This window comes from Phaenicophaeus curvirostris, chromosome 1 (assembly GCF_032191515.1).
Source record: "Phaenicophaeus curvirostris isolate KB17595 chromosome 1, BPBGC_Pcur_1.0, whole genome shotgun sequence".
Lineage (NCBI taxonomy): Eukaryota > Metazoa > Chordata > Aves > Cuculiformes > Cuculidae > Phaenicophaeus > Phaenicophaeus curvirostris.
The window spans coordinates 191603542-191625739 of NC_091392.1; the positions used below are offsets into that span (position 1 = coordinate 191603542).

The 22198-nt window shown below is 39.0% G+C and overlaps 1 protein-coding gene across 1 annotated transcript in view; it reads left to right on the forward strand.

Annotated features, from left to right (window-relative positions):
* Nucleotides 1-22198, forward strand: part of RSF1 (remodeling and spacing factor 1) — a 61766-nt gene that overhangs the window by 19580 nt on the left and 19988 nt on the right. Inside the window, exons 2-8 of the mRNA XM_069883244.1 lie at nt 5960-6051; nt 10866-10958; nt 11612-11817; nt 13167-13324; nt 16386-18103; nt 20211-20405; nt 21411-21515. Coding sequence (XP_069739345.1) covers nt 5960-6051; nt 10866-10958; nt 11612-11817; nt 13167-13324; nt 16386-18103; nt 20211-20405; nt 21411-21515 — 2567 coding nt within the window. The remainder of the gene's footprint in view (nt 1-5959; nt 6052-10865; nt 10959-11611; nt 11818-13166; nt 13325-16385; nt 18104-20210; nt 20406-21410; nt 21516-22198) is intronic.

The window sequence follows — 22198 nt, forward strand, 5'->3', positions numbered from 1 at the left end:
ATGCTGATGCCTATGCATATGATTGTTTTTAATCTCAGTTTCAGGTATAGTGAGAAGGTGACTGATGATAGGTAGTATGGGCATTAGCACAAGCACAGTGAGCTTGATTTGTGGACAATGAAAGAGAGTAGAATAAAAGACATGGGAGAGAAGAGTGCTTAATCACAGATAGGTCATAAATTCTAAATATTTGAAAGTAATCTCATAGACAAAATTAGGGCTGAATTTTAAGGTCACAGCCTAGTTGCAGCAAAGTCAGTAAGCAACTCTGATAGCAGAGTCTAGTAGGTTGGTGACACAACTTACCGAAATAGCTGGGGATGGAAGAGGCTTTTCAGTCCTGTTTCAAAAGACAATCCACTTTGGTCAATTCATCTGCAGGCGGCAGGCAGTGAGAGCTGTGGTGTGTTGCTGTCCTTGTGGTGGGGATGGGTGGGAAGGGATTTATCAGTGAGATAATCTTAACTTTGTTGAATAATATTAGAATGGCACGTGCTCTGAACAGTACAGGCAAGCGGAGAGTCTTCAGATAGATACTTGTACAGATAAGAGATAGAAGGATATGCAGATATTTGTCTGAAAATTATCTAGATGCTGAGTATCAAGATTTCAAAGTACTTTGCTAGGATAACAATGTCATTTAAATATGAGCATGGTTTGGGTTTTTTTTAATGCCTGCCAAAAGCTTTCTAGGAACAGGATATAAAACTGCTACTTGGTGACTTGTTCTTTCTGTTTTGATCTTCAGTTTAATTACAGCTAGTCTGATGGCTCTTTTCATTCACTGGGAGGCATAGCGGTTATGTTTTTCTCCCCTTCCTCCATGTCTTTTCTTTTTTCTTTTTTTTTTTTTTTTCCTTTTTAATGAGCACACAACTTGGTAGTATGATAATACTCATCAAGTGACTCAGCTCGGAAATGAGATCTTCAGATTGTGCTTTGGAACAGGAACTACTGCTTTTTCATGTTGGGAAATGCTATAGAGGTCAAATGCCTTTATTTGTTTATTTATTGTGCCAATCTTGCTGCATGAATATGAGACTCTTCTTTATCACAGTTATTTGTCACAGGTTCACTGTAACTCTTGCCTGGCTCATACTAGAGGTTTTGTCCTATTTATTTGTTGTGCCAAGTTCATACCAAGGCTATAATTTTTCTCTATGGTCTATAAACTTCTTTAATAACTCTTCCCAGATGTAGGGATCCCTCATTTTCTTTACAGTGAGAGTTGGGGTAAGAAACAAGTCAGATGGTTCCTGGAGAAAAAATATTTATGTTATCGTAAAACAGTTCTGGTGCTGAAAGAGATATAATTCCCTTTATTTTCCCAAGTGCTTTGCTAGCTGTTTAATGAATCAGATGAGGACTTTCTCTTTCGTTGAAATTAATCAAGAAGACATGGTGTTTGCTGCCTCAGACTGTTCATGGGACTTGAGACTTGCACACAAAAATGGAGGAAAACATTAAAAGATGTTAGAAATGTGGTCAGTTGTCTACTAGGTACTCTTGAGCCCTTCATAAGAAATGCAGCCAACTAGTTTTAAGCAAATTTGTGCGTGAGGACTGGCCTATAAAGGGAATTAACTGCATTGTTAGGGTATGATGGGCTAAGTGGTAAATTGACCACCTAGGAGCTCTTCACCGGGGTCAGAGTGGGTGCTTGTGCCTTTGCCTGTGTGTCTGGTACGGCTCCCTCCAGCACTGACAGTGGAGGGAGCTGAGCATGGGGTAAGCTGTCTTATATTTGCTCGCCATTAAACAATTAGTACTGGTGCCAGGAGCCAATAAACATTAATTTTTTTCCAGGTTACTGTGAGCTAGCTTGCCTTAGTAGAAAAGAAGGAAGGGTGAGAGATTAATGATCCTGTCAATCTCAGCTGTCCACCTGCTCAGTGTGGTGTTATTTGACAGTGAAGTCATAGTGTGCAGAGGTAATTTTGGTCAAGGCAGAAGGGTGGAAAAGAGCAAACTGTTAACGGAAATATTTGCCCTGTGTACCTTCTAAGTCACTTTTTTCTTCCGCTTGCCAAAACAAGTTATCATGGGAAAAGGTTTTACTAGCGTAGCTGGCAAGACTTGTTTGTGTTCAGGAGGCATGAAAACTGCCAGTGGCCTTTGCATCCCAAAATATTACTTCTCGTTCCCTTCCTCCCAAGTCCTCACAGGGCGAGGAGTTCACTGTGCTTCTTCGGTATCCCTGGAGGAAGAGAGGAGGCACAGGCTTTGTCATCCACATCAGTACCAGGGGCTCTGCACACATTGTGGCTGTGATCTTCCCCCCTGTGCCCAGCACTCCAGATCTGCTCTGATACAAAGGTTCTTTATTTGTAGTCATTTCCTGAATAACAAGTTCCCCCTATCCTCCCTCCAGATGCAGGGTTTTTCTGTCATCTGTATTTTCTGTTTTCCTCCTTTATATCAGTTTTTTTCAGGTGAGTGTTCATCTGTGAGCATATTCACTTTGGCAGGGAAGATAAGTAGAGATTAAATGGGTTGTGGTTATATGGGAAGGTGTTAATGGGTACCCACAACCAAGTCTTTAAGCCACAGTTGCACAGGGTTTTGGAAGTTACAGCTTTCCGAACCAGATGATGGGGTTTCTACATGTTCATGCTTTTTCTTTCCTGTTTCAGTTTTCTGTCTTTCCCAAATCTGTTAGAAATGTGTGACTGATGTATGGGGTGGTTCCCTGAAGTGCTGGAGTAGATAGAATAATGTTTAAAGGGCATTTGTGAGGCCCTAACTAGAACCTGCCCTCCAGGGAAGTGCGGGAGTTAACCTGTTGGCTGAACTCCGCCAGGAGCCCTTTAATTTTATATAGGTGACTCATTCTTTTTTGATTCATGACTTCTTCCTATGAAATTTCTTTATTTTTTAATATCTAGCAGATGGGTGCTTGATTCTTTAAAACGGGTTTTTATTTTAAAATAGCACCTTTTCAATTTGTTGACGCTGTGCACAGAGTCCTGACGTTTCCACTGCCACTTAGGTGAATTCTCTCAAGATTTTAGAGAGTTACTGTATTACTTTCCAGAGGAATCAGTTTTACAGTAGTTTGAGAATGTAATTCAGATTGGTGGGGCTTTTTTTGTTTGGAGGTTTGGGTTTTTCTTTTGTGGTTTGTTTTTTTTTTTATGTATTCCATTATCCTATTTTGACCAAAACCTTACAAAGAATGGTTATTGTGCAAGAAAGATATTATAAATTGTTCTTTCCCATATGTAAAACTTTTTTTAAAAAGGCAGAAAATCATTAGATTATCATAGGAGTTACTAAAATAATTGACATAGGTCCCCCTGAAGCGGAAATGATACTTCACAAAGGAGATATTTGTTATTTATCTACTGTTGTTATTTTAAAAACTCCAACACCGCCAGAAAAAGTAATGACATCTCGTGTTCATTATCTTCAGCATGTTACAAGTAGCATTAGCAGAGCATGTTGTAAAAATAACTCTCATTGATATCCCTCTCAACAAACTCCTTGTCAAGAATTGTCTCTGTATTCTGAGCAAAAGTCAGCAAAATTTATTCAGGTTCAGTTCAGTTCTGAGATGACTGAAATGTTACCTCTTTGTCCCTTGCCAGATAAGCATTCTGGGAAAGGAGGGAATTTCTACCACTCTTCAGCCTTCCTACCAGCCTTCCCTGAGCCGGTACTTCTGGATAGGTCAGGTGTAGATCACTGCATGTGAAGTCTGTATTATTTACAGTTACTTTGGTTTCAATACAGAGTTTGTTTCTCAGCCCCATGGGCGTCTGTGCCTGCTGTAGCTCAGGCACTCTGGCTGCTCAGGGTGCACTTCACACTCCCTAGTTTCTGCCTGCAAACTGGACATCAGTTTTCTCAAAACTTCCACCTCGTTCTTTATAATGATAGTGTATGATGCTTTTAAGCACTTAATGGGGAACTAGCAATTACTCCTCAATTTTCGAATTTTTAATATTCTCCTTTTTTTCTAAGTCGAACACTCTAGCGAAGACTTTTTTTGGTGACTGGGGATTTGATTATTCAAAACCAGTCACCTCTGCTTCTTTATGCTAGGATTCCAATCAATGTGTACCCACTAGAGAGAGATCTGATTAAAAACTTAACAGACAAAAAAAGATGTAGAACAAAAGCTTTGATCCAGCAAGATGTTGAATACTCTGGTTCAGTTCCATGTCACGCAAACACGAACTGTGGTTTAATTATGTTTAGAGTTTACTTGTTCATATGTATAAAGTACTTTGACCTTAACTTTGCTGGTGTCAAGTGCTTAGTGCTTATCAGGGTTAATACCTTTCATCTAGTTCCATTTAAAAGATGTGGTAGTTTAATCTTATGAAATTATTATTATGAAATGCATCAATTTGCAGGAAAACTGAGGAGGAGATGTGTTAGGCTTTTTCAGTGTGCAGTGGTAATTGAAACTATGACTGGACTACAAAAGAAAAGTCAGGGCTATTTTAGAACTGCTTACATATCGTTTATGTTTAAAGGAGGTCACTTTTGATCTCTTTATGTGTTTATTGAAGAAGTGAGTTTGTGTATAAAATTTCTGGTTCCAAACCAGCAGAGATGATCTGCTTCTGAAATTACACAAGCATTTCCATCAAATTGATATTTTACGAATTCACTATGTTCACCTGAAAACAGAGGCATTTGATTGAATAATAGAACCATAGAGTAGTTTGAGTTGGAAGGGGCCTTAAAGATCATCCAGTTCCACAACCCCTGCCATGGGCAGGGACATCCCACTGGATCAGGCTGCCCAAGGCCCTGTCCAGCCTGGCCTTGAAAGACACATGTCACTTAGGTAAATTCAAGTTAAATATTGAAAAGCATCACACATATACTAAAATGTTTTATAAAGAAATGGCACCTCAGTCATGTCTAGTTTAGAACAAACGCGATTGGTGTCCCAAGTGTTTATCCTCTGTTAAGTAATGCTACTGGACCAGCAGAAAAAAACATAATCATAAGTTATAATCATAAGCATTCTTAAGGTCTAAACTTTGTCAGTGTGTGTGCGTAGAGTGATGGAAATGCTTTCAGAAACTAAAATCATATGCAGAGTATAGAGATAAAAATGCTTGAAAAGTTAATTTCTTTACATTTTTTTTCTCAACAGATTATAAATAAGAAAACTTGGGTCACTGGGAACATAATGGTTGCACGAATAATTATTAGATATTTTTACAATGTTTTACTATCTCTAGCTTGTAAAATTGATGTTCTGCAAATTTGCCACTTGGTGGTGCCAGATTGATTTATAAATCACAGTTGTGAGGCTAAGGCAAAATGTTGAAGTTATATTTGAGGAGTGTACACTGATAAGTAAGTGAAATGTGGTTGGAAAACTTTGGTTCTCTGACAGCACTGGTGTGGCTGTGGTCTCCATTATTCAAACCCCAGACCTCGAGTCTCTCTCTGCCCCTCCAGTACCAGCAAGAGTAAGTCCATAGCAAAGCTAGATTTGTGAGGACAAAGTTTCAGGAACATTTCTCCCATACCACATATCCAGCCAAAAATAGTTTGGATTCAGCGATGTTCCAGGATGACTTTTGGGTTTCTGCAGGCAGCTGCAGGTGTGCTGCTTGCAGTGGTATTTTTGTAGGTGTTTGACTGACATTGTTCCTGTGCAGTTGTTTTAATGCTGCCAGGATTTTAACATGTTTTTCTCCAAGATCTGCTTCCTTGAGTTTGAGGAAGGGCACAGGATGATTATCGATGATTATCATAATTGTAAATCTAAACAAAAAGACCCATGTGATTAAATAAACATCCTCCATCTCTCAGTTGCAGAGCTGCTCTTCAGCAAAGTTTGAGTTACTACGTTTTATTAAAATTTCTCGATTTCCCACAGTGTTTCAGTATTATCAGTGTTTAGCATTGAAGTATATTTGCACCAGACTTCATGACTTCTTTCTTTTTTTTTTTTTCCTTCTCTCTCTGTCTCTCTCTCTCAATACTGCAGTTCCAAAAGAATTGGTGGAGCTTCACTTGAAACTGATGAGAAAGATTGGGAAGTCTGTCACGGCAGACAGATGGGAAAAATATTTGATCAAGGTATGATACGCGCGTTGTATTATTCTGCAGTGCTGGAATATGGTTACACGAGCTGTTGTGTCAGCAATCCCTGGAAAGTAATTATAGTGAGCCTTGGGCTGTGTTGTGGCCAACAGGGATGCGCGTGCCCAGACGTAAGTTGCATAGGATCCCAACTTAACTTTCACTCTGACTAGGCTTGTGTAAAATAATCTCTGAAAACAGACAGTAGCTTCTGCATGTAAAGGAGCGTACACCTTCATACCTGGGAGTAAAATACTTCTTTGAGCATTAAGACTCTAAATAAAGAAGCTGATTCAGTAGCCTGCAAACGAGCTAAATTGAGCAGAGAGATTTATACAATGACAACTCATTTGTACATTAGTTGTCTGGAGATGATTTAATTATTGTGATTTGGTTGGTATTCGTACAGAGACTAACCATGCAGAGTTCTAGTAGCCAGTGCTAATAACTAATGGATTATCGCAGTGATTTATATCTGCATGCTCAGGATGGTACAGCTAAGATATTAAAATGTAGTTATGCATCAGTAAAAACGTAGCATCCTGTTGTTTTACATAATTCTGTATTGGTATTTTAGTTGTGGCTATGCCATTGTTGGCACTTTACTTGCAATGAGTATTTAGTTTAAAAAAATTAACATTGCTTCAGAAAATGAAAATATACAGATATTCAAAATTAATAGGTTGCCATTGACCCTCTGGGTATGTTCCATATGTCTTTTAATCCATAAAAATGTCTTCGTACTGTCTGTACAGCTGTGATCGCATCTTGGAAATAGAGCATTATGGTAATAGCAACAAAACAATAATGGCACTTGTCAAATCCAGTTTGCCCCCCATGAGTACTGTCTGTAAACTTTAGAGAGACAGGGATTTGTCTTGAGGTTTGTGTAGTCTTAAGATGGTGATGTTTTTAAGACTGGGAGTACGTCAAGAGATAACCTGCTGAAAGGCCTTAGGTGAAATCTAACCTTTTAACCAGTTGTAAAGTATTTATGATGATGTTTTAAAATGAAATGTAATAATTTAAGTAACTTTTGTGTGCTTTGTATTTTACAAAGTCCTATGGTAACTGTGTTGTGTTTCATTTCTTAATACACCTAAAAGCTGTGGCAGCAAGCTGAGAAAACCCAACTCTGACTAGTGAACTTCTGTACCCCACTAAAGCCATCTACACTTGTGTAGTAAGTAGAAAGCAAAGAGATAAAACAAGTTTATAAGGGAATAGTTTGGAAAATCCTCCTTCAGCAGGCATTGAAAAGGATGGGCAAGTGGTAAGGAAATCCTCCCACACACTCCTATTAAAACCAAGTAAGCAGTAGTAAATCCTACTTCACTTAACAGTCTCCAGAGCTGACTTGAAGCATTTATGCAGCCAGTGTTTCAAAGGAACCTTGAGGAACAAAGGAATTTGAGTATAATGAATTAGAGAGATATGCTAATATTGTCCTTGTTTCAGAGGGTATAATTAATTTAGAAAAACAATAAAGAGTATTGGGAAATGCCACAAAAGCCAGGAAAAACTGTGAGAAGGTGTGGAACCATTGAGAGTATTCTTCAGAGATGCCTGCAGTGGCGTTTTGAGGTATAATTGTTGTACACTAAGAGGCAATGTTGACCTGTTTTTCCCTTGTTAAAAACTGCTGGTGTGTTGCTTTGATAAAACAGGGGTTTGATACTTTCTAGATGCGACCATTTTCTTTCCTTATGTAGGAGGAAACCTTAAGTGGAGGACATCAAAACTCACATGCTCTTAATATTTATGCACATATATATTATTAATATGTTTTGTTTATAAACTGTTCATAAAATATGCTTTATTTGACAGTCATGCCTTTAAAGAGTATCGTAATTGTCTGCTAAGCTGCGGGTGGTATTTTAACAGGTGAATGTATTTTGAGATAGGCAACAAATGTTGCAGTTGAGAGTTCTTTCCTTTCCCTCTTCTGATAGTTGTGAAACCACCCAAGTTAGCTCACCGGCATACACACTAGTCCTGTTTATGTGAACATGGCTATAGGGCTCCAGGAAATCTGCCTTTTCTCCTCTGTGTAAGGAATGTATGTGTGACTGAGGTAAAGACATGTCCTGTCCTAAAAATTTTAAAACTAATAGACTTGAGAAATGCATAGCTGATTTAGTTCAGATTGCACCTGACAGAATGTTTTACTTGACCATTGTCAAACATTTTGCATTTTTATGTAGGTGAGATTTCTCTGGAGTGGTCCATCTGGAACCTTCATCCCTGAAATTGGCATGTTCTGAACACGCTTTTCTGGCCCAGTTGTCAGGGTTCAGGTGCCTATAGTCCCACCCAGGCACCTACTGTGACTCTACCGTGTCTTTCACTTCCCTGTTTTTGTTGTTTAAAGTGAACATTTGGAGCATGGTAGTAGTATTTGTTGGATGCTATTGTGGTTGTGGAAATACATGAGAGAGATTTGAAGGGTGGGAAGGTATTGATCACTCTTCTCCGTGCAGAAGCCAGCTGCTTCCACAAGCGGCAGATTTTTGATCAGTGTAAAATGTCTCCCTCTATGAAGGCAGAACCTGAATCATTGAGATCTGTAGGTAAAGGTTGTGACAGTACTTGTCAGGAGAGAGCACGATTATCTGGTTTTTAATTGTCAAAATGTAGTCATTTCAGTTTGAACGGTTGCTTCCATCAGCTCTGGTGTCTCTGAGCTTTTGCTTTGATAATCATGCACTTCTGCAGTACATGAAACTTCTCATTATTGCTTTCATACTTAATGACTAAGTAATGAACAGCAACTGGCACATGCCCCTAACAAGGGGTTTGATATACAGTTTCACAGCATTCTTCACATTACAAGGTTGAAAATGAGACAGAAAGCAGAGTAACCTTGTTTTGTGAGTAAGCAGTAGTTATTTCTTGCGCTGAGCTTTGGCTTTGCATCTGAGGCACCCATGTAGTGTTTCTTAACCTCAGAGCAGGAAAAACTGCTTTCCAGCAGGATTCATTGTGACCAGAGAGCACTCTTCACCTTTCTCTGTAGGTTGTAGTTTATAGTCAGAGTATGATTTATGGTGTGGCTGAGCCAGTCTAATTGCAGACTTACCCTTGGGTCACTTCAGAGCTGGTGTCAGTGCTGGGGATAGCAGAGGGTAGGTAGCACAGCTGTGGGGACAGAAGAGGGATAGTGGCACCTCTTTTCTTGTAGCCCATGTGGGGTTTTACGACACGAATCAGCTGACCTGTACTTCTGGTGGGTGAAATTTAGGGTGGTTTTTTGTGCCATGCCTGGGGGAAGCTACTTTCAGATGTGATTTACAGCTTTTTAAATAGCTTAGTGACTGTATCTTGTGTTTAATAATAATGTAGTGATTGGGAGACTACGCTGTTGTGATTGAGTCCATTCAGCAGGGCTTTGCTTCCTGGCAGATAGAAGGGCAGCAGTACCTCATGTGCTTATTTAGACAGTCACGTTTCAACACTGGCATTTGAAAATAATCTCAGCTGGAGATGTAGCTGTAATTAGCTTTTGTGTCCTTCTAATGGGTGTTTCCACTAGAATGGCCTCACTGACTGGAGATACTGCCATATGTCCTCAGTTGAAAAGCAGTTCTTTTCTGTTCATGAGAGTAGACTTAAGAATGAATCCTTAATGTAAGAAGGATATAGAGCTGTTGGAAAGGATCCAAAGGAGGGCTACAAGGATGATCAGAGGGCTGGAGCACCTCCCATATGAGAACAGGCTGAGAGAGTTGGGGTTGTTCAACCTGGAGTAGAGAAGGCTCTGAGGAGATCTTATAGGGACCTTCCAGTGCCTGAAGGGGCTACAAGAAAGCTGGGGAGGGGCTTTTTACAAAGACTTGTAGTGATAGAACTAGGGGCAATGGGTATAAACTGGAGAGGGGCAGATTCAGCCTAGACAGAAGGAAGAATTGCTTCACAATGAGAGTGGTGAGGAACTGGCGCAGGTTGCCCAGGAAAGTCATGGCTGCCCCATCTCTGGAGGTGTTCAAGGCCAGGTTGGATGGGGCCCTGGGCAGCCTGATCTAGTGGGAGGTGTCCCTGCCTATCACAGAGGAGTTGGAATTAGATGATCTTTAACATCCCTCCCAACCAAAATTATTCTGTGATCCTATGTCCAAGTTGTTTAGGAGGAGAGAGGATTTCTTCTCTACTGTTATTATAGGAATTCTCACTGATGCAGTCTGTTTATGCTCTATTGCCACTTTTTTGTGTTTGTTGGGTTTTTTTCCCTATATTGGTATCACTGAATTTATTTGCTTTAAGTAAATTGCAAATGGCCATACTTGCAATGTTTTAAAATATTTATCAAGCAACTCGAAGCCCTAGATATTTTCTAAAGAGTAATAATTCTGCAGCTCAATGTGAGTTTCAGTAGCATTTGTTATCTGTAGTGCAGTTGTAGGCCTAGAAGGTGGCCCAGGAGAGCTTGGCAGCTTATGTGCCAAGTGCTGTAAAGACATGTAAGAAGTAGTCAGATCTGCTGGAGAGAATTTATATTCTAAATGAACAAGTCAGAAATAAAACAACGGGAGAATCCGCCCCGACCAGCAAAGACAAGAATTCCTTCCCAGTTCAGAATTGTGCTGCCTAATTTCAGAGGTTGAGAGAAGCTGGTGGCAATCAGGGCCTTGATATTGTGCTTTTCCATGGAGATTTGCCAGTGCTTGCTAACCTACTTCTGTTTTTTGGTTTTGTATGAGGTGTTCTAACCTGCAATAATGAGGAGATCATGTGCTGCAAGGCACTATTAGTGTAGAAGTTTAAGTTGCTTTTATCCACTAACCCTAGCAATCTTATGATTTGGTTTGTGACAGATATGCCAAGAATTCAACAGCACTTGGGCTTGGGAGATGGAAAAAAAAGGATACCTAGAAATGAGTGTTGAATGCAAACTGGGGATTCTGAAGGTACACGCTCATCAACTAAGTTTGTAAATGACTTTTTCTGTATTTGCTTAAATATCTTGGAGATTTTGCTTTCTCACACACCTAAGTATGTTGCAAATTTAACATGACTGAAACATAAGTCGATGTGTTAAATGTCGAGCTGATAACAGTCATGATGCTCGTGGTGGTGGCTTAGGCCCAAACTGAATGTAACGCTTTCATACTCCATATGAAATTCTGTATGAAAATTGTTTTGCACTTACTGTTTTGCCAGTAGCTACTTGCATGTGCAGTACACTTTTGAAAATGTTTATTAGCTTGCAATTAGATAAGTTTGTCTGAATTCTTAAGACAAAGATTGGACTTCATCTTTCCAAGTCTTCAGAAAACTGTGAGGGTTGGTTCCAAGTTTGTGAATTATTGTGGAGTGAAATCATTTGTACTGTCTGAAAAAAAAAAACCAACCCACAAAACAAAGCACACTAGCAAATAAAAATTGTCTCTCATTCAAAAAAAAATATGATCTGGAAAAAAGCCTGGTAGCTATAGCTAAGTCACAGATCCAAAAAAGACCTAAAAAGAAGTTCCAAATTGCACTGAAAGGAAATGAGATTATTTTCTTGTTTCTGTTTGTATTTTGATATTTGAAGTCTTCTACTTTCTCACTTTTTCAGTATCTCTGTGAATGTCAGTTTGATGACAATCTAAAGTTCAAGAATATAATTAATGAGGAGGATGCCGATGCCATGCGTCTTCAGCCCATTGGTCGAGACAAGGATGGCCTGATGTACTGGTATCAGCTTGATCAAGAGCATAATGTTAGGATGTACATAGAAGAGCAGGATGACCAGGATGGATCCACATGGAAGTGCATTGTTAGGTATTCCTTTTTGTCTTTTCCCCTTGTTTTTTAGGAGGGGTCAGCTATTTGTAACCAGGATTCAGAAATTTATTTCAATAAATCATGACAGTGGGATTTTCTAACTTCACGTGTGTGCTTTGGTGAAGAACAATATACAGAAATAACTGATTTGTTGGTCATAGCCAACCTGTAATTTGTTTCTGCTTAATCAAGCTACAATGGAATGGGTACTGAGAGAAGCTTCTCTTGAGGACAAGGGCTCCGTATTGCTCGCTGGCCAGCCAGATGCCTTAGGAAATGGAGGGGGACTCTCGATTCTTTAACTTCTGCCCTATTAAGGCAAATACAAGTTGACAGTTTTGGTCTTGGGGGAATTACATTATGATTTTAACTTCACGGAACTACAAAGCTGTTAACAGTACAAATAAGCATGAAAAATTTTTTGGAGTAGAGTTTGACTCATGAAGATGAGGTGTATGGTGTTGGTGCAGCTGATATGTGCGTGAGTCAACGCCTCTGGGACTTGGTTGCTGCAGATTGGTCTGTTAATATTTTAATGATATTTTAGCTTCAGATATATGGAATTTTGTGATTCTTGTTGCATATTTTGTTTTTACCTTTCTTACTTTATGCGAAATAGGAGTAGGATCTTTCTTACTGAAAGAAGATTAGCTTGAAATCTGTTTCATATCTACTAATTATCCATTTTTAGTTTATCTACATATAAACTTCTTTTTTAAAATTTGATTAGTTCCAAGTGTATTGGAACCTTATTATTCCATTCTATTAGAAAGCAACAATGACTTTCTAATCACTGTTTAAATTCATTATACATTAAGGTGTTATTTTTTTGTAGTTAAATGTCCAGGTGAAATAAGGAGTTGCAGTGCATGCATGCAAGCAGCTGGGGGTTTCTAGACTGTTTGGTAGTTTTTGCGACGTCTGGTTAGGATGGGTACTTGCAAAAAGTACTTGCTTTTTAAAATGTCACTTAAATGACATAGTTGCTTCTTTAGTGTATGAGCAGAAAACTGCAACTTCTCCTGTGCTGAGAGTAAAAAAGAGAATTGGTGGGACGGTAATAAATAAAAGAGAAATAGTAATAGCTTGGATCCATACTCAACAGGACTCGAGGCAAGATAGATAAGGTGCTTCCAAAAAAGTGACTTAATATTGGTATGAATAAATTGGATGATTTCTGGCTGCAAAGTTGCAGCCACTCTGGGACAGGAATTTCACTGTGCTTGTATATAAGATTTTCGGGGCAGTGTTCATTTAAAAGTAGTTAGTATTTGTTTATTTTTCATTAATCCCTTTGGGTTGAATAAGTGGATTGTCAGACACTACTTTTTTCTTCTGTCGTCTAGAAACCGCAATGAGCTTGCTGAGACTCTTGAGCTCTTGAAAGCACAAATTGATCCTGCCCTGTTGAAACCCAGCAATTCTCAGCAGGAGAATTCATCATGTGAAAGCCCAAGCGTAGAAGATGAAGACACCAAAAAGGGTGAAGAAGCATCTACACAAGGTTTTCTGCCTTCTTTTCTCAAATTTTAAATGTTGTGCTGTGGCAGTGTTAGTTTTCAACTTCATGAAAAGTTGCTGTGTTAGGTTAGGACTTTTTTTTTTTTAAAAAAAAGAAGCACACACGAAAAGTGTTTCTGTTCAAAGTAAAGCAAGAAAATTTTGAATACTGTGAAATTATAAATATTATTGGAGGTTTAGTGCATATTTAGGCTGGAAAGTTTACTTCTAATAAGAGAGCTGTGTGTAAATTATTTTCTAAGTAATTTTATTTTTGCTGTACATTTTGTATAATATTGTAAATACTTGTCATTGTATGTTTTTTTGTGAAGCATTGAACTGTTGCCTAACTTTTCCTGTTCTAGGAGCATTAAAATTTTGAAAAGAAAAAACATCTGTTTGTGCAATGCCATGATTGAAATCAGTGCAGTATTGGGTGTGTTGTTTATTTTTGCTTTTGAGTTTGAATCAAAAAAAAAATAGGTTGTTTCTTCAAATGTGTCCTTATCTACGTATTTTTCAAGAAGACTTGGGCTTAAGTTAAAACAATTTAAAATACTAACGTATTTTATAAGTGAAGTGGTCCTTCAGCTGCCTAAACTGTTCTTATTAACAAGGAACCTTTCTTCCCTCATTATCCTTGTGTCATTGCACATATTTAACAACTTTCCTGACTTGTTGGATTGTGCGTTGTTTTACTAGCTATCGGTATCAGTTAGCCTATGTAGTTCATGTTATAAGAAACTGATCTTTTTTCAGTCATGAAAAGCTAAAAGCTTGTTATCCCAAGTAATTTTACCCTAGCAACTAGATTTAAGGATTCCACTGTGTTAGTATGTGTTTCTTCATTGTGCTGAACGCCAGGAGAAAATGCTTTCAGTCTAAAACATTTCCAATATCTAACTGTGCATATAAGTTTTCCCAACATTGCAGAATTAATTCCCTGTACTGATCTTGCCTTTGTCTCAGTACAAATTGGTCAAGCCAGCTTAAATCATCTAATGGAGACCTCCAATTCAAATATAATTTTACTTTACATTGAATTTAAGAGGAGCCATTTGAAAACATTTTAATGAATGTCCTTGTTGTATGTAATTCCCCAAATCCCATGTCAAGCTCATCTGGGTCAGGACTTGCATTAAGCTGTGTGTTGATGCGAAATCACTCCTAGTTCTATGTATGTAATGGATAATGAAGTTATTTACATGTGCAGCGATTTAAGTGTAGCCAGTGATTTCAGAGAGCTCTACTTGGATTCTTTTAGCTGAGAAGCTTTAGTGTTTCTTCCTATTAGTCCCAAGACTGCACCCGAAGCTCTTCTAAGGTAGAGGGAAAACATGTCAGACATGATACCTGCTTGCTTTGACCACTTCCCAAACAGCATTAAATTAGTTCATACAAAAATAAACTGAAGCAGTTCTTATGTTTCTTATTAGTCTGATTGACTCAAATAGCATTAAGTCATTTTGTCTATATGAATGTTTTATGAGCAGTTCAGGGAGTTAAACTATAGAAGTACCGTTGCTTTTCAGTATAGAGAAGCTTGGGGGTTCTGATGATCCTTGGTATTGGGAAAAAGCAGTAGGTGATGGAAAGAAATGGTTGCATGAAGTTTCTACAGAAAGAAGCAAAGAGAGGGTGGAAGAAAATGAGTACAGAAAAAAATACCTCGTTCTCACTGTACAGACAAATGTCTTTGAAGAAACAGATTTTATGTTACCGGAGCTCAGAGTGGGGGACCATTTCTAGAAAAGGGAAAAATCACCCTTGAGCCTTCGAAATGTTATTGTTTCTGGTGCCTTAGACATGCACCTTTCACTGCTGTACTAATCGCTGAGGCTTATTTAGAGGCATGCTTTGTATTTGAAATTACTATAAAATGTATGAATCCTTCCTCACCACTTGCTGCTTTTCTAAAATGCTTTTTTCTTTACTGTATCTAAGTTAGCTGTCACATACTTTCCTCTGTATATTTCTAAGCACTTCGGGAAGCACTCATTGTGGGGGAAAAAAAAAGCTACACTAGCCTGGAGGGAGACGGGTGAGGTAGAAGAAAAACATGCTCTATTTGTTTGGAGTTATGGCATGCTTGCAGTAACTTCTTCCAGATGATAGAAGATGCTGTTATAGTATATGTAGTGGTATTATATTTGCTGTTTATAATTAGTTCTGTTGCTAGCTGACTCAAAAAGTATGGCAAAATAAAAAAGCCTGGGGTACGAAAAGGCTGCAGTAATGATAAATAGTAGGCTTAAGTACGTAGTAATAAAATAGATGTGTGGCTTCTTCTGAATTCTGGAACTGTACTTAAAGCCTTAATGATCTAAAACTGACTTAGCAAAGTAGGGTAACCTAATTCTCTAAGCTGTGCAGGTTTTCTGGGACATACTACTACTGACTATGCTTGTTTTTGAAATGGCAGATGAAGTGAATGTAGAATGTGGTCTGTTATTTGTGTTTTGATAGTGCATAGGAGATATAGTCATTGCCCAGAGAATCTAGATGAATCTTGCCATAAACGATAGTGTTGAATGTCTTCCCTTTTCTCTGAACTGTTGAAATACAATAGTTAAGTATTTTTTGAAATAAAAATAAATGTACAGACAGGAGACTGATTTCTATGTGGAATTCCACTTGAAGACCATGGAGTCTTACACCATGTTCTGGTTTGTGGAGTAATTCAGAAACTCAAGTGAGACTTAAAGTGGATGCTTCGTGGTGCTCTCTGCTTAGGTTTTACATATCCTCTGAAAGTGCTATGGTACTGTTGAAGAAGGAGCCCTGTTTAACAAAGGGTAATTCTAGAGTTCTGCTGCTAGTTTCTGAAACTCAGGTTTATCTTGGCATATAATTAAACCAAACTGTGTTTCTATAGCTAAAAGTTATTTTATTCATTTAATTAAAGCATTACACAGGCTGGATTCCTAATGATTCAATGCGAGAAAATTCTTTTGCAGGAGACTTGAGGTTCTTGTTTTTTTCAGATATGCCTTTATTTTGATAGATGCTATTTGGAATCCTGTAGGTCCCCTGGTTATTTCATAGTTGTTTTTCTCTGTCAACAGAAAATCCATTAAAAATCAAAGAAGAAAAAGAGGAAGTAAAGGAACAGTCAATTGAATTGGAAAGCCTTCCTCCTCCTGTGGTCAAAGAAGACGAAAATGTGGTGAAAACTGAGAAAGTGGAAGAAAAAGAAATTATAAAATTGCCAGTAATTGTAAAATTAGACAAACCTTCAGAATACAATGACGAAAAGCAAACTGTCAAAGAAGAAAGTGACTCCTTTAAGGAAAATGTCAAGCCTGTTAAAGTAGAGGTTAAGGAAAACAAAATAGAACCAAAAGACTTAAAAGAAGTAAAAAGTTGTTCAGACAAAATAGCAGTTCATGAGCCAGAGAGGTTAGAATTTTGTGTAAATGTCAAAACTCCCCAAGACATCATGGAGAAAACAGTGGAAGAAAGTGAGAAACTTAAAAATGACCAGCAGGCAAAAATACCGCTTAAGAAGCGAGAGATCAAGCTGACGGATGACTATGACAGTCCGATAAAGGGGCCCCTGTGTAAATGTGTTACTCCAACAAAGGATGTCTTGAAGGAAGAAGGGAAACCAGAAGAAGAGGCTTTTAAGAGAGTCCCTACAATTACTGCCTTATGTCCTGATGGGAAAGTGCTAGTAAATGGAGAAGTTAGCTGTGAAAAAATAACTCCAAGTGTCATACAAAATAATAAGTCAGAGCACTCTGCTAGCACAAAGGAAGAAAGCAGCTCATTAAAAGAGAGAAATGGGAAAATTGGAGAAAAGGTGTCAGATTCCCTGAATTCTGTTAGTAAAATTATAAAAACTTGTGAGGTTGAAAAGAATGCAGTGACTGTGGTGAAAGAGACAGGGGCTGTGATCTCTGAGGTTTCAAGTCAGAAAGTGCCTTTAAAGGAGGAATCTAGTCCTGTGGAAAAAGAGCCCCTTAACAGCACAACTGCTGAAATGGTAGTGGAAGAGTGTTCAAACTCTGAAGACTGTGCCAAAACAGCTGAAGAGAAAGTAGCCATGGAAATCAAAAAGGACAGACTATCGCCACCCAAAGAATGCTTAGAGAAGTCCACAAATGCATCTGCTCCTGCAGAGCTGCCCGAGCTTGCACCATATGATGAAGACACTTTGAAAATTAAAGAGGAGCCTGAGGAGAAACCTGACTCTCAAAAAAATGCTGAGGTCCCCCCTATGTCTCCTCCCACTACTTTGGAGCAGCCAGTTTTGGAGAAGGAGGGCTCTGATACTAAAATGGCTCTACCTGAGGAGAGCAAAGTAGAAGAAAAATCCAGCCCTGAAAAACAAGAGGAAGAGACGGAAGCTGCCAAGACAGAGCCAGATCAATCAGATGATGCCCATGCGTCTAATCTAGAGAACTCTTCAGAGGGTAAAAAGGAATCGCCGCTACCTAAAACCAAATATAAATATAAGCTAGTTTCTGAAGAAGAAAGCTGTGCAACAGATAATAAAGAAATAACTTCTGAAAGACAGAAAGAAGGAATTAAATTAACAATCAGGATTTCCAGTCGGAAGAGAAAGGCAGAAACACCACCAGAAGAGGTCAGTGTTGGCCGCACGTTAAGGCGATCTCCGAGAATATCCAAGCCCACTCCAAAAGTTGTGGAGACTCGGGATCAGAAACCTGACAAAAAACGACCTGAAGAGGAAGAGGAGAAACCTGCAGCAGCACAAAAATCGGAACGAAAAGAAGATGCAAAAAAACAAGAAAAGGAGGCAAATTCTAAGGTTAACAAGGTAATACAGTTTTATTACCCAGGAAAAAAAAGAGTACCTACAGTCTTACTTATAAGGAGACTACATACTTGTGTAGGGATATTGATGATTGTGTTCCTTTGTTCAGCTTTTGCAAGGAACTGGCTTTGCAGTACAAGTTAGTGGACTCGACAGATCTAAGCACCTTCCCCCCAAGAGTGTGTTGACTCACCAGTTTAGAAAAATCTGTTATTTAACCTAAACTTAGTAGACCAAGTTAACCAGAGAGAATTCTTCTAAGAAATGAATTGATCAGACCAGAGTCAGTCTCGCTGAGGGGCTGAATAGAGACTTCTAGCTCCTGTGGATTTACTAGGTGGATACTTGTTGGTGTCTGGTTGGTCAGTTTGAGGATGATCATAAGCCACAAAGGAATCAGAAAATGGTGAAGAATAAAAATATTACGGCTACTGTTTCTAGGCAAGTTCATTATGTAATTTAGCTTTTCTCATACATGGGATATACATTCAACATTGGATGGAGGTGTGTTTTTCATGAGAAACTTTTGCTTATACAGCACAGTTCTTGAAGCATGTCAGGCAAATGTTACACAATGTTAAATGTACTTATGCATACGTAATTACAATACATCCTTTATTAACTTATCTTCCCTTTTTTCTGGATATGGAGTACGAACAAGAAACAAGGAATAAAGGCTCTGTATTTTGAAGTGCATCCTAAATCCTATTAACTTTTCTGCTGCTACACATTTGCATACTGATTTTATACTTTTAGCAACATGCCAGCTTACTTGGCAAGTTTCTTTCACTTGAATAAACCTTCATAAAATGGACAGCTGATTTTTCAGTGAACAATAACATCTATAAAAAAATCTGCCATATACATAAAAATAAAAATAAATTTTTCATTTAAAAATCCTAAACCCTGGCACAGGTTGCCCAGGGAAGTGGTAGATGCTCCATCCCTGGCAACATTCAGGGTTGTGTTGGATGGGACTCTCGGCAACCTGATCTGGTTGAAGGTGTCCCTGCTCACTGCAGGGGGGTTTGGAGTAGATGATCTTCATGGTCCTTTCCAATCCAAATCATTCTATGATTCTGTGATTTAAAAATCTTCATTTAAAGATTTTTATTAAGACAGAAAATAAGTTACAGTAGTAGCGATTATAAGTCCTACCTAGATAGAAGTTATGGACTTAGAAGGTGCAGTGACAAGTGTGCCTGTTGTAGAGGAGAAGCACCAGAAATACTAATGTTAAATACTTGTTAGAGTTCAAACATGTTTTCTAAAGTGAAGTAAAATATACAACCTGTGCATGGGAGGGGGAAGAATCCTCTTTGAACTGAGGTAAGCTATCCTCAAAAAGTCAGAAAGTTTAAATGCAGAATTTACCATGTTCACAAGCAAGTTTACCTTGTCAAAATAGGGAAGAAAAGGGGCTGTGACAAATTTGTCTTTCTACTTTTAAATTTTCTTTGAAAATTTCTTCCTGCAGGTATATAGGAAGTTTTCTCCCTTTATTGTCCTGTTGCATATTAAGGCTCTTGGAAAGACAGTCTACTCACTCAAACGCTCTGTTGTAAAAGGGCTGGAGAACAGGCCTTATGAGGAGCGGCTGAGAGAGCTGGGGTTGTTTAGCCTGGAGAAGAGGAGGCTGAGGGGTGACCTCATTGCTCTCTACAACTACCTGAAAGGACGTTGTAGAGAGGAGGGTGCTGGCCTCTTCTCCCAAGTGACAGGGGACAGGACAAGAGGGAATGGCCTCAAGCTCCGACAGGGGAGGTTTAGGCTAGACGTTAGGAAAAAATTCTTTACAGAAAGGGTCATTGGGCACTGGAACAGGCTGCCCAGGGAGGTGGTTGAGTCACCTTCCCTGGAGGTGTTTAAGGCACGGGTGGACGAGGTGCTGAGGGATATGGTTTAGTGTTTGGTAGGAACGGTTGGACTCGGTGATCCGGTGGGTCTCTTCCAACCTGGTTATTCTGTGATTCTGTGATTCTGTGAAATTTACTGCAGCTTTTCTAACTGAAATTAATCACTTCACTGTAGAGACGAATGTTTTTTTGGGATCTGGGAAGAAACTCTGTGAGCTTCCTCTGTTTTCACTTTGAAATGGTGTGTCTCATAGAGAAGCAAAGTTCGGTGGACGGGTACGCGAACGCGTGGCAGGTGGAAATACTCGAGTAATGAAGAAAGTGAGGACTCAGGGAGTGAGAAAAACTCTGATGAGGAGGAAGAGGAAGAAGAGGAAGAAGAGGCAGCTGCACCTGCTGATGACGATGAGCCGTGCAAGAAGTGTGGCCTTCCCAATCACCCTGAGCTGGTAGGCTTTTGGGGAAAACTGCCATTGGCTGTTGTGTCAGATGAAGTGGATTGGCTTTGAAGTTGTGTCTGCAGTCTCAACAAATACAGAAGAGACAACATTTAAAAAAGAGCGGTGCAATATATACACTCCAGTGTCTTGTGGCATGGTCACAGCCACATAGTCATCCATATTGGATATAGCTGCACATCACCCTGAGGACTGGGTACAGCAAAAGCCATACAGAAAGAGCACAATGAACCTTCTTATTTCTAAGAATTTCTTATTTCAAAAATATATTTCTTATGTTTGTGGTTCTGGTTCATCAGTAGTTGATATAATCAGGAATTCGTTTGTTTATCGGGGAAGTCATAACATCAGTCCTGATATGAATCCACAAAATAACATATTCTCGGGTGTCTGATAGATATTCTAGTGCAGTTGAGACAAAGATCGAACTTCAGGCTATTAGAGGTAAATATTCCAGTAGATAGTCACATGGCTTGTGTCAGCTTGGTTCCTCAGTTTTAATGGAATAAGTATGAACTCTCACAGTTGCCTTATTCGGTATTCCTCTAAGAGTCTGCAAGTCTTTGTCTTGTACTGTTTGGCACATAAGATCATCCTGATTGAGAAATGGCCGGGTTTCTTTCATGTGAATGTCAGTGCACAGGGAAAATAGTTCACACCACAACTTGTCCAGATGCAGTTTTCCACTTACTCCAAGATCTGGAAAGCATTACCAGATTCCACAGGATGGGAATCTACGTAGTCTGGTAGTACTGAGCACCTGAGAACACATAGGAGATGTGGTGTTTAAGTAGAAAACTGTGACACACAAACCTCCCCATAAAAAACACTCCTGGCCCTGGAAACATGTATTGATAAGGGACGCAAGATTTCAGGGGATTTGGCACAGTCCAAAATATTTACGAAGTGCTTCTGTGCTGGCTGGGGAAATAGTTCTGGAGCTTGTTGTACGTTGTAGATGCCAAAAGATACTCATGATTTGTTTTGTTTCTGCAGATTTTGTTGTGTGACTCCTGTGACAGTGGGTACCACACAGCCTGCCTTCGCCCTCCCCTGATGATAATCCCTGATGGAGAGTGGTTCTGCCCACCTTGCCAGCATGTATGGTTCCTATTTGACTTCACTGTTCTCCTCAGATTTGTTTGCAGTTGTGGAGATTTGTTGGGAGTTCAACAAGTTCTTTTATAATTTTTTCTGTTAAAAAATAGACTGTGATGGGCTGTAAGGATGCTGTTCTTCTTGCTTGCCCATTAGTAAACCTGAGTTCAGAGGCATTTGCTCAGGAGGTAATCAGAGAAAGCTGCTATTTCTGATGAGTCTCATGGTGTAGCTTTCTTCTGCCAGGGAAGCCAGAGTTATCCTTATCAAGTATAGACAAGCATGAACACTTTTTTGAAAGTCAGAATCTGCTTCTCCTGTAAAAAAAATAGTACGTGTATCCTGTTTCATGTTGTATACATCTAAAATAGCAAGATTTGGAGGGATGGTTCTTGGGAGGATAAGCTTTCAAATAGAGAATCTCATTGCTGTGTCGATGTTTAGTAAGTTTTAATAGGAAAACAAACAGATTGTAAAAGCATGATCATCATCCTTGAAATAGTACCATGAGGGGGCATGAACATGGAATAAGGTACAATTTGTTCATAAAAAGTCACTTTACCTAGGGCTTCTTGAGTATTAAGTGGCGTTCTAAGATACGGAACATTGGGTCAGAAAATGATCCTGAATCATATCTCTGCTTTTTCTGTGGTGTCCACAGACTCGTATTTTCTCCAAATGTGAGT